Raw genomic sequence first — 13,410 nt, 5'->3', positions numbered from 1 at the left:
GGACTGAGTGAATGCTATAGGAAAATATTGGTGTGGTAAAATATTACGACAATCCTCCAGTTGTTTCAGCTACATTAATATTTAATTTCATGTTTTCCTTTGGTAATTCAATACAAAGTCAACCTACCAGTGCTGGTAATTATCTAGGAATATGCAATTTAAGACAGGGTTCTGGTGTGTCTGTTTCTATTCGGTTTATGGAGGATTAAATAATGAGAAAATATTTTAATAACATGCTGATGAAAGGGAGATAAAATATTTAACAACTTGATCGTAGACTGTAAATGTGTGGAATGTTTAATTTATGTCATTAAGGAAAACAAAGAAAATTTCATCTTGGAGACAGTTATATTTTCTCACATCTCAAAAAAAAAAAAAAGTGAAATTATTGCCTTTCTTTGATGAACTGTTTGATTTGACATCTTTGGGGATGTTTACAGAAAAGCCCCCGATGAAGCCTTATGCCTTGCTGCTTTGCTCGCCGGGAAATGTTTTGGCCTGAGGTGCTGTACCCGGGTGCTCCCAGCAGCAGCCTGGCAATCTGGGCTGAGATTTGGGCTGTGCAGCTGAAACTGTTCCTCTGCTTAGCAAAATTTCTGTTTCAAAAAGGAATGGGAATAGCTTCCATCTAGGAACTAATGGAAGTGAAGACTGCAGCTCAAATAATGTCTTTTTTTTTTTTTTTTTTTTTAACAGCCAGAAAAGTGGCAAAGATTGAAACTATAAGAAAAGAGAGTGGAAGGAATAAAGAGAGTGCAGAGCCAGTGTAAGGATTGGGATGCACCTCTGAAGAGGCACTGACAATGCTGTGCTCTCGTTTCTGAACAGCAGGGTATCAAAAAGAAAGCTGGATGCTTGTTAGTGAAAGGCCTCAGGAGTCAAGCGTTAGTATTTTGTATTTTCTAACCTCAGACAAATCAGACCTCAGACAAGTAGATTACTTGTAACAAAAACAATTTCAGAACAGAAATCTGGGATAAACTTGAAAACCGCAGAATGTGTTGTGCCTGTAACATCCTTTCTCGGGTGTTCAGTGTCTGGCTTTTCAAGCAATGATCAGCTGTCTATAATCCATCTAGACCTTGTCTGAAAAGAGACAAGTCTGAAATTCACCTATCAAGATTAATTGATAAGTACAATTATGTTGTCTTGAGGTTACGAGTATTCAATGACTTATGTGGAAATGCAGTTATGTTCTTGTAGGTCAGCTGGACTGAGGTGTGTGTAATGTTCTAGTGACAGATAAATATTTGTGGATCAGGAAAAGAGTATTTTTTTTAACTGACATTTGAAACTACAAAAAATAATGAGATAGAATAGTGCTGCTTTACCGGCAATGGAGACCAGGGTATTAGCAAACAGCCTGTGCTGTTAAATATAAAGATGAGAAAAAATCTGGAGCGAGGCAGTGGCACGTGTTGCATTATGGATGTACCTCACACTGATTGTATCTTCTTGAGCAAAGCCTTCCACTAAATGCTGGGAAAGTACAAGTGAATTTGCAGAAGTATCCTTGTAATCATGATCACCATTGAGGCTGCTTAGCATAATGTCAAGAACCTGCAAAATCCCCAACCTCTCGTTACCAATGATGGAGCAGCCAAATAACGTGCCTGGAGACTTAGTCTGGGAGCTAGCCACATTATTGCAGGATTGTAAGTGATGACAAAGCACGACTTGAAAACAGTCATCTCATATAATTAATAATCCAGAGATTTATTCAGAGGCAAAGAACATGATCAGTTAATCAAATTGGTTACTATGGACTTGGTACTTTCCAGAGGGGAGTATCAGGATTTGCTGTCACATGGAAAATACAGTTGGGTATAATGATGGAGAGATCTCATGCTACATAGGGCACGAGAACAAAAGATATTTCATAAAACAAATGTCTCCCTTCTTGTTGACTAACCTCCCTTACAGGAAATACAGAAGGAAGTGATCTGCTAAGCAAGAAGCACTTTCAAGGCAGTAGTTGTTCAGCCAAGCCTATACATTTTTCTGTATTGAATTCTGGCTCTTGAAGCTCTAAGAAGCTGCTTCATGTCGTCAATTAGAGTTTCTGTCTGTTATAAGGGAAAGTTCATCTACGGTAGCCTGGCAAGAAAATGAAAAGGAGAGCTGATTTCCTACCTCCATAGGAATGGGGTGGCAATTGGATTAACATCTCAGAGGCACAGCAAATATGAAATGAATCCTTCCGATGTTTGGATATATCTGTACAAAACTAAGAAAAGGCATGATTCAGTTGTCAGAATATAGGTTTAGAGCCATGTTAGGCTGGATATAATATCATACTTGATCTGCTGGGGATTGCAATGGCCAGGTGGGCTCAGACTGGTAGCCAGCACGTCAGTTCAGCACTGGTGGCGTTCTGAGCGATTTGGGCTGTTGCTTAGTATTGAAACTGAAATGCAGCATGCATGACTACCCTTGAAAAATACCAACCCAAAAGGTATGCAGGCATTTGGTATTGTAATTACATACCACTGTTCTCCTCACCAAATTTTCCTTATTATTTTTATGGTCCCTAAATTAGTCTGTTTCACTGTGTAATAATGGTTTAAGTATGTATGTGAAATTTAGGGAAGTGAATTAAAGCTAATTGTAAAATATAAACGAGTAGCTTTTCCTGGTGGGTATAATCACATTTTTATCCAGTATAAACCACACTCTCCCAAATTAAAAGCATGCTATTCCTCCATGGGAAGACAGTGAAGGTCCCTGAGGTGTACATGTCCATCTGGGTTCTGTAAGCAGCAGGAATGCATCTCATTCATTACGTTAACAGAAACCCATCAATGCCTCAAGGCACTTTATAGGACCTTCTTCTAAACATCTAGTTCTGAATGCGCTGTGCACGTCTTTTACATTTACAACTGACAGTATTTCTCTGTATTGTTCTTCCAACAGAACAGTGCCTTTCCAAAAACATGAAGCTTCTCATTTTTTCTGAGATTGTCAGTATGTTCAACTTTTCATATTTCATTAACATTTAATAGCTGAAAAAAATGAAAGCTTACGTAACAGTGTCATTTGCCAAAAATCTTTGCTTTTTGATTAGAGATTTTGTTCATATGAATATATAATGATAAATTAATGATTAAAATATGATAAACTAATGATTAAAATGTGGAGTTTAAAAATAAGTAATAAATTAAAACTATTTTGCAAAGAATGACAAAAATGTATCTTCTTTAAACACAGAAAGCCCACAGTCCTTTTATAAATTTTCACTACATTTTTTTCCTCTATTCAGCAGCCGTACTGTTTTACAATTAGATTAAATTACTGATTTTTAGTATAAGCTCCTATTATTAATGTCATAGGTGCTTTTACTTCATTAGATGAAAGTGATTATCATATTGCAATTCCAAAGGTGTTATTGTAGTTTCATGTGATATCCTGGGCTAATCTCTACTAAAAAATGTGAGAGAGGGGGTATAGGATAGCATTGATATTGCAAATTACCAAATTGCGGAGTATTTGATTTGATTGCACTCCAATTAATCTGAAAAGTAATTGACACCCTTAGTCAACTGAGAAGTATTTTTGTTCTGTGTACTGAAATACTTGATGGTTAATTGGCAGACTGTATCTTTGAAGCAGAACACCCTTAGCAATGAGGCCACTCACATTGTAGAGTGCTTCAATTATTTATGCTTTGCTGTAAAATTCTTTGTGTTGAAAATATTAACAGTTGATTTAATGTGGAAACCTTTTAATTCATGGATTAGATGATTTATGTTTAAGTGGCAAGAAATTTTCAGTGGAGTTCCCTAGGTAGGACACGGTTTTGTTTTAACTCTTGCTGGCTTTTCTGGGGCAAGTCCCATCTCTGCTTCCTACCTACCCTCTCGTCTTTATTGCCTATTTACATTTTAAATGCTTTGGGGGAGAGTGTGCTGGTCATGGTGTGCATACCGAGCACGAGGTACCACAAGCCCCACCGCTGGCTGGAATCTTCAGGGGTGACACACACCAAGCGGCTGCTGCGCCGGAGCCGCCTTTAGCTCTAATGCAGAGTCTTGCCTTGGTTTTCAGCACTGCAGTTGCCTCTGGTAATTCAAGCAAGTGAAGTCCATGACCTGCTCTTGACTTCTGCAGCCTCGGATGACCAGTGGAGCCATTCGGTTTTTGCTTTGATACCTTCATGGACAAAGAAGATTTTGTTTAAACGAGAGTCTTCTGTTAATCATGAGCTGGTCAGTAAATCATAGTTTGCTACTTATAGTATTTATAAGCATCATAGCAATTACATCAAAACTGGATGTTGCGTGGAACTTACTACCCAATTAGTATGTTTCTAATTCTGTCTCAGGTGGTTGTGTTCACTTTAGATGGTTTCAGAAATACCAACTGGTTGTGAGACTTCCAAATAATTATTGTGACAGATACAGCTACGTGATTGCTGTGTAAACTCTGATAGACACATAATAATGAATTGCATCCATATAGTGTAATGAACTTAGGGAAGTCTGATAGCCAAAAGATGCATATGTCAATTAAGATAATAGCAATTACAAGTGGGAATAAGTAGTTCAAACAGATTTGGACTAAAAAAAAAGTAATTGCTGGGATAACAAAGCTCTTAAACTTGAAGGTGATTAATTATTTTTCTCATTTCCTTATTTACATAATTTTACTTGTGCTGCAGCTTGTGACTTATGATAGTTTCCTGCACTGTGTAGACTTTTCCTCTTCCTCCACAGCCTGAAGATGTGTCCTCTGGATTTGGAATAACCCTTCAGAAATGTGCTGTGGTAAGTTTTTTGGTGTTTTTTTTGTTGTTGTTGTTGTTTTGTTTTGATTTCATTTTTTTTTTTCATTTCTCTTGTTAATTTGATAGGAAATTTGTACTCAAAAAGTGTCCTTTAAAACTGGAAACAGAATTGTACCCATACTGTGTATTTGGGAATATTTCCATTTTTCTGTTGAGATGGTTGCACCCTCTGCAAGAGGAGCAATTTTGCATTGTTGATTCAAAACTGAATTAAGTCAGTGAAATCTTTTCTCAGACTACAGGGAATTGGGGTTTTTGACTAGTGTTAAATACCTCGGTATGAATCTATAAAGAGTATAAATGTGCAAAAGTTAGTGAGTTCTGTGTATCAGTCAGGAGGCTGGGTAATGACAGAGAGAAATTTCTTTAGAGAATGTGATGAGCCTTTTTAGGTGTTCCTCTGTCTTCCATGTGTGCCCTACCTGTCTCAAGTGTGGACTCCTTTCAAAGCATGGGGAGCTGAGCCCTGTGAAGCCCGCTGTGTCTGGGGACATCCTGTCACAAAGCCATGGAAGAGCCCATGTGTCACCATCAGCATACTTAGTGGGACTCAGCTACAGTATTTAATAGATAAAAGTTTTCATTTGGCTTGCATAAAATACATATGAGGAGCAAAGACCTCCCTGCTGTAAAGAATTTTTAAACTTTCCGTTTTACATTTTTAGGTGGCATAGATCTACCTATTATTTTTCCTTTCATTTTTTCTCCTATTTTCTTTTTTCTTTTTCCCACACTGGCTGAATCAAATCTGAATTTTTTATCATTAGAGACAGTTCACCATGCTTGTCCCTTTGAGAGAGAAAGTGCATCCAACTTTAAGGCAAATCTGAATTCAGCCATTGAAATGTTTCATATGATGACAGAGAATTTAGTACCCAGTACAGAAGAGGTGACATTATGACCTGTGCCAGATCATTTACACAGAGAATGAATATGCATCACATCTCATGGCACTAATTATGTATAATGTCATTATTGAAGTAGCTGCATATCATAATTAATGAGGCCAAATAGTGAAAATTTCAAGCATAAGAAGCAGTGACACAGAATCTTGAGGGTTTTGCACTGTGGATTCTCAATTTTTGTATCAAAGCTTCTCAGAATGAGAGTTTGAGACAATTACATATTGTTTTTTCTGCTATTCATAGCACAGCCTCATACAGACTCAATAAAAATTGTGAAATCCTGCTGTACCAGATGAAAGATAGTCAGTTGTAGATGCTAGGATTACCAGAAAATAATTGTAATGTGCTACCTGTTGTACATTACTGAAAACTGTGCAACTGTATGTGAATTGTCTTCCATGTTGAAATGCATTTCATGTTTTATTTCCCTTTGCTTAACTTGTCATCCTCTTCAATCTTAATTCATCTGAACAGATGCTTTCCTGCTAAGAGGCAGACTGGCCATATGGTTGTCTTTAGCTGTTTTAAATGAAAAAAAAAGTGAATTTTGCACATTTCCTACCCACCACCTGTAAGTGACTCCTCAGAGCATGCAGATGACATATGTTTACTTCTTGAAGGCAGTATTTTTCCAACATCTAATCATAGAAATACCATGATTGAAATTGGGGTGTTTAAATTTTACCCATGCTTTGAGGGCCCAGTCCTTCATTCTTTCACAAGAAAGAAGTTCCTGTAGGACTTCATTCCACAGTGTGGCATGAACACTTCTCAGGTAGTACTTTGTAATGATAGTAATCTTTAGCAGAGCTGAAATAAATCTTTACATTTGTCTGTTTGGCTTTTAAAACTTTTACCTGTCTCATTTCTGTTTTCTAAGCGTTCTTTCATTGCATGTCATCTTTGTTCAAACTTCTTGGAGATCCTCTGTTCCTTTCACTCCTAAGCCAATTCCTCCTAAAATGTTCTTGCGCTTGCTGTGGTTCTTTCATTCCACTCACCCATGTACCTTAAGTGACATCTGTTGTAGGGGGTGATAACACTTCAGTGGCAGAGGAAAACCGAAATAAAGCGCTTATCACCATTGTCAGTGGCTGCCATTGTGCTTTGTTTCTGTAGTTGGCTGGCAGCGTAATCATCTGCTCCAAATGCAAGAAAAAATATCTTGTTGCTACGTAGAATAGCAACTCAAAGGAGATGTCCAGTGGCCAGTGATCCCAATGGCAGCGGCATATGGAGGAGATTCTTTCTAGGAGAGGTCAAATCCAACGGATTACCTGCTGCTTCATTCTTTTCTGTTATTTCATCCACTGCTATCAGTAGGTGAAAAATAATCCAAATTTTCCCCATTGCCATTTAGCTTAAAATTCATTGCCATTCAGAAATAATGAAAGTAAAACCTCTATTTGAAGTCATTGACAAATGTAAAAAACACAACCTTTTGGCTGCCTGAGGAAAATTGCAGTAGGAGATAGGTGATAGATTTTTGATTCCTCAGAAGGGTTGCTTTGTTAAGTCACTGAATTAAGATTTTTGTTAAATGAAATGAAGAGAAAATGCAAATTTAGTTGGAGAAAGATAATGAACTGTATGTGGGAGTGTGCATTAAACCTCTTAACTAAAGGAAGGAGAGGAGTAGCGCTGCCAGATTCCTTCACCTACCTATGAATATACACATCCTACTTTTTCTGCCTATTCTGTTGTAAGAATTTAGCTAAATTACTGTTTACATCTCCTCTCTCCAGATGTAAAGGAATATATTTGTGTCTGGTTAAAAGCATGGGAAGAGATCATGAAATCCTAATTTTTCCCTTCATCTCAGAGAAGAGCAAGAGAAAGGTATGGGAAAGTAAAGGAAGGGAAAGGCTTTCTGTTTTCCCAACTTTTCCCAGCTCCTTCTCTTGGTAGTGCATAATTATTTGTGTGCACAAGCCCATCCACGCTTATTGTGGAACATAATATTGTATTAACAACTTGTGCAGTTTGAACCTGGGGTCTTTCAATATGTGCTTTCTTGATTCATTGATTGGGTCAGGGTCTCTGCTTTGTGGCTTTGGATTTTCTTTTTGCGACTTTGAAGCTTTTTTTCCTGTTTCATTTTGTTGTGTTTTCTAAAACAAGTTTCTAGCTTTGTGACTGCATAGGAAAGGTTGAAAGATATGCTGACTGCATCATACCAGTTCAGAAAACCAGGAGACAGAGAAAATCTGCCCCAAATATATCGCACTTTTAACATTTGGTGTTTTTAAATCTCATAAATGTTGGGTCTAGTTCATGACATATGAACGTATGAAATTGGCAAAGCTTTCTTCACAAATGTGATCAGGCCTACTTTTATACCTGCTGGCATTTATTTGCAGAATCTGGTACAATAGGTAGTTGTTTTTTTCCCCCATAAGATTTATTTAATACAGTTGAGTTTGAACTTGCTGTAATGAGTTTGGAAAATTTAGTGTAGTATAATGAGAAGAGCTACTTACATAAACAGATTTATTCAACTGCAATGATTGTCATTTATGTAGGAAAATGCAAACTAAGTAAATATAATTTTAATAAATCTTTTTTTTTCCTCCTTGATTCATAAAACATTCTGAAACTTTCATCTGTTTCTATGTTGAATTAAAATGAAATGCAGGGGTCAAGGTGTACAATAAAATCATAACTACATATGTTGCATCCTGTGGCTGCAATAAATTGTATGATTTCTGACATCTCTCACAATTAATGTTTTTAGTACTCATTTCGGGGGGGGGCTGCTTCATTACTATTTTTCCTAGTGTCCAGAGAGAGAAGAGACATTTCCTTTAAAAAAAAAAAAGGGGGGGGGGGGGGGGGAAGATTGTGCAATAACCAAAGTGTGATTCAGGGACAAAGTGTTAATTTGGTGTCATTATTAGAAGACCACTATGCCATCATGGCTATGTTATGGGCCATCATATTTATAGGCCTGATGGAGTTTTGGACAGTTTTGGCTTAATACAATTTTATAAGGGAAGGCACTTTGAAAGGTGAGAGGTCAGTAAGTGACTCTGTGCTCAAGGTAATTTCATTTAGAGGGTGTAATTATTCAGTGAGAGTTAATGAATGCCTAATGGAATAAATAGATAAAGTCATGTGACTGTGTGTTGCTAGAGATTGCTTATTAATTTATGAACTTCATCTCTAACTGGAAACAGAGCCTTGAACTCCAAGTCTGCTAGTGGCTCCATCAGCCCTTATGTGGGAAGGGCAAATGGAAGCAGCTGGCACCCTTTGGAGCTTGTGGTTGCTGTGGAAAAAGAGAACTAGAGAACAAAAATGCATGAAGAGAATGAATTGGCATTGAGGACAGCTTGCAAAAGAAACATCTTCATGATACAAAAGCTAAGAATTTTCCAGAATCTGGTTATGAAGTTATGTTCCAGTTCTGTGTGTCACAGGGGTATTCGTATTCTTGTTTTCACTTACTTCTGGCTTAGCAGGAACTGGGTTTCCAACTTCTGTTTTATGTCCCTTTGTCTCCGAGCAACATCCAGGCATACCAAAGATTAAAATCTCCTTGGGAGTTTGCGATCAAACTGAGTGTAATGCTGTTTGCAGGTTTCTCAGAATGCCTTCAGAAAATTGGCTTACACAAATAGTGAACTATTTACTAGCAATCAAGACTACAGATTTTGCTGTTGATGCACATAGAGCTGTTTTGCACCATTAATATCTCTGTTTTCAGGTGGACGTTGAACATGATCCTCAAACTGCCTATGTTAGACTTCTGATTAATAATACCAACACACTGCTCTCAAGGAACATTACTGATCTTATCCTCCTGGACAATATCACTGGTCTACATGTTCAAAAAAACAGTGGTAATAAGACAACAGATGGTGTACAGATTTACAGGAAAAGATTCTTGCAAGGTAACAAATTCTGCAGAGAAGTAGCTTTGATTACACATGTGGAAGAGCATCTGTTCAAATCAGGATATTTATTTATTTTTGATGATGTAAACTCTGTAATTATTAGTTAATATTGGTGAAATACCCTATAACAAGTTTTGTGCTGCAGTTTAAAATTCTATTAATTCCCATTTTGGCTCCCACCTTTGAACTGCCTCTTCCAGGCACGGAAGTGAGCCCTTGTGCTCTGTAAAAGTCACTGCTATCAAACCGAAACAGAATCTTTCATGATGGTATTTGTTCGTTTTGGAGATTTTAAAAAACTGCTGCACAAACAATTTTAATTGAAATGTCTTTCCTATTTAGCCAAGCTAAAAAGGTAGAAAGTAAGCAAACAGTTTACTGAGTAGTGGCTTTAAAACCATGGCGGATTAGCTTGCTGAAGTAGGAGTACACTGGAATTGCAAAAGGCCATGCAAACAAGCAGAATGATTAATCAGAAAGAAGGCAGCTCTGCTCTGTATCCATTTTTCACTGACTTGAGCAAATTATAAAATTGAAGCAAATAATAGACCAAAATGACCATTCCGGTCTTGGAGTTAGTTTGTTCCTTAGATAGCAGTTGGATCCTTGCACATTCATAAAAATTTTGCTTTCTTGATTCCTTTATCTTTCCTTTCCTAAGCACATGTGTAAGAGGTAGAAGATGTCCACAGAAAATTAATACATTGCTTGTTAGGGTTATGATTTTTTCACGTGGGGGATGTGCTGTGTTGGAAAGGAAAAGCTCCAGTGCTGTCCCAGGTCTTCCTCAGAGAACTTTGAGAAATTTTCCTGGGATAAAGTAAATTTATCCATATTCTTCCTCTCTGGACTATGCTGGTAGGCTCTGGCTGCCTCCCCTACTGAGGAGCTTACTGCAGCTAGGCTCCTAGGAGAGCACTTTTGCCGGTGAGGAAGCACAGTCTAAAGGGGAGCCTGAAAAGCTCCTCAGATGTTTTATTCATATTGGACTTGCTTTTCATATTTTGCAAACATCTGTAACTGCAGCTGAGCTCAGCTGGGTGCTCAACTCTTCAGTCTTCTTGTGTTAAAAAAAAAAGTGCAACTCTGCTGGGTTATTTTCGAGACAGTGTAGCTACTGTTTTATTTAAGAAAATGCAGACATAATTCCTTAAGAGGCCAATATTGTATGGGTAAATGTACCTCATCTACAAACTTTTTTCCTTTCTTTTAACAGTTGGAGAATACTTTGCAATCAACTACACTGCACTTCTTGATGCAAAGGAAACATGGAATGGCAGGGTCTTGACATTGCCTGCACAGTTAACTTTCAGGAGTTCATCACAGGTATTTCCTGTACAAGTCTTGAAAGCAGTTCTTGTTCAGAGGGCTGGAGTACCTCTCGGATGAAGAAAGGCTAAGAGAGCTGGGAGTGTTCATCCTGGAGAAGACAAGGCTCCAAGGAGACCTCACTGCCGCCTTTCAGTACCTAGAGGGGTCTTATAAAAAGAGTGGGGAGGGACTCTTTACTTGGGTAGATAATGATAGGACAAGGGGGAATGGTCTTAAACTGAAAGAGGATGGATTAGATTAGACATTAAGAAGAAATTCTTCACTGTAAAGGTGGTGAGGCACTGGAACAGGTTGCCCAGAGAAGCTGTGGATGCCCCGTCCCTGGAGGTGTTCAAGGTCAGGCTGGATGGGGCCTTGGGCAGCCTGATCTAGTGAGTGGCATCCCTGCCTATGGCAGGGGGGTTGGAGTTAGACAGTCTTTAAGGTCCCTTCCAGCCCAAGCTATTCTGTGATTCTATGGTTGTCTGCCTAAGCTACAAGACCTGTGATGAGGCCTGCATGTACTGCAATGAAGTTCTTAGGCTCCCTGGTTGTTTAACATGAATTTTTAAATATGTGAGTTATTCTTCAAAGGTTAGGAAGTCTTAGGCCTCCTTAAATAGGTAAAGGATGTTTGTGTGTTGTCCTGTAGCATTTCTCTCTACTTTTTATATTTCTTTCCAGTTTATCTGTGCATCCTGAAAATAACAGTATCCTACCTCCTTATATATGTCTTCCTGTAGTCTGTGAGAGGTTGAAGTTTTGACACATTTTTATTAAAAAAATACTTTCTTGTAACCAAAACCACTGTTTCAATATGAGTGTTTTGAGGACCTTGAAGAGATTTTTGAGAGAAGCTGGGCAATCTCCATCTTTGGTGATTTTTTGAGAACTCAGTTGCACCAGGCTCCAAGAGAACTGATCATAGATCTAAAAACACTGGAATTAGCCTAAGTAGGAAGCAGAACTAATGACACAGGAAGAGTGGTTTCCTCCAAAGTAACTTATTCCTCATTCTTAAATATGGTTTGATATTTTCCCCAAGGTTTTTGTAAGTGCATGTAGTTAGACCTTGCAGATATATTTTCATTTCCAGCTGCTGTATCTCGCTTGTTTTAGAGGAAAAAATGATTGATGCGCATAAGGGCATACTAGAGAGACAGCAAGACTTCAAAAACCAAGGAACGATAAGAGTAGAGGATACAGGTGGATGTTTAGCAGAACTGATAGACGCTGAGCTGCAAACTTTGATCCCTGCAAGACATATGCAGTGACTTTGACTCCTGTTCTGTACACTTTCAGTCACCACGGATTTTATAAGTGTCGAAAAAGTGTAAATCTGTGAGCACTGAATAAGCCTGTGCATGGTTAGGAGGGGTGTATATCCCACAGAGCACTGTTACCGGTACATTTAGCTATCAGATTTTATTCAGCTTTACACTTTGTGAGAAGTATAGCATTTCTTTTGAGGAGAAGCTTTTGTAACAACTCTGGGCTGTTTGCCATTGTTATAAATTGGATTCTGCTCATTTTTTAATGCTTGTAATATTTTTATGTTTCTTTCAGAATAAAACACATCTCGTATCATTGATGGCATCGTTCACCATAACTGAAGAAGAAAAGACCAAGGTAAATGCTATGACTTGGCATTACACTGACTCCTCTTCTTAAACTCATGGATAATCTAAACTAAATCTTAGGGGGCTAAGATTGTACTTAGGTACTTAAATCTCATCTGGCTATTAATCATAGACAAGTTCTGCCTTCTCCAATTTTAAGAGGAAGAAAACAGGAGTCAAGATAGTGGGGCTTTGTTGTCTTAAAGCAGCAATATTTAGCACAGAAAATCTACAAATTTCCATTATATTTGTAGCCTTTTTTTTTCTTTTTTAATCTGAAGCATTGTCCAGCCACAGAGAACTGTGGTGAGGAAATTGCTCACGTGCTCATGGGCATAGCTACCAGAAGAAAACTATTTGCCTTTCCAAAAGTGTGGAGTTATCCTCCACCTATTGAGAAGATGTTTGTGTATCATGCTGAAATGAGTGAGATGTATTTTGTGAGATTGTATTTTGTCCATAGCTTCAGGTATCATAAATGTTCTCAATCTTAAATTTTATTTTATTAAAAATTATTTAAAACTGTTCATGATTGTGGTGAACGGTGAACAACCAAAGTGCTTATGTGACTATGTGGATTCTAAATGTTGACTTGGGGCTAGAAAAATGAAGAATTACTTACACAGCCATGCCAGTACCATGCTAAGCTGGTCCTGTGAGCTTACATGTGATTTAATTGCACGCTTGTTGTTGTGCTGTTCTTTAAAGTTTTTCATACCCTGTGGATTTTCTCTTCTGTATTGCTGAAAGACAGTGCTTGGTTGCTTGTGACAAGGTAAATGAAAAAATACCGGTTATGAAAAATGTGGGTTATGAAAAAATACGAGCGTAGCTTACCTGCTGGCCCATGCCAGATGTCTTCCCACAGTGCTTCAGGGGCTGTGAATACTGCATGT

The 13,410-nt window shown here is 38.0% G+C and overlaps 1 protein-coding gene across 1 annotated transcript in view; it reads left to right on the top strand.

The window, feature by feature from the left end:
- The window catches only part of EVC2 (EvC ciliary complex subunit 2), a gene marked incomplete at its 5' end in the record, with an annotated part of 69,930 nt that overhangs the window by 5,596 nt on the left and 50,924 nt on the right, over positions 1–13,410 (top strand). Inside the window, 5 exon segments of the mRNA XM_080588969.1 lie at positions 4,045–4,205; positions 4,713–4,763; positions 9,395–9,581; positions 10,801–10,910; positions 12,462–12,524. Of these exon segments, the coding sequence (XP_080445095.1) occupies positions 4,045–4,205; positions 4,713–4,763; positions 9,395–9,581; positions 10,801–10,910; positions 12,462–12,524 (572 nt within the window).

Source organism: Anser brachyrhynchus (assembly GCF_964034855.1).
Source record: "Anser brachyrhynchus genome assembly, chromosome: 4".
Taxonomy (NCBI): domain Eukaryota; kingdom Metazoa; phylum Chordata; class Aves; order Anseriformes; family Anatidae; genus Anser; species Anser brachyrhynchus.
Note: the sequence above shows the minus strand (reverse complement) of the source record. Positions and strands in the feature narration are given on the sequence as shown.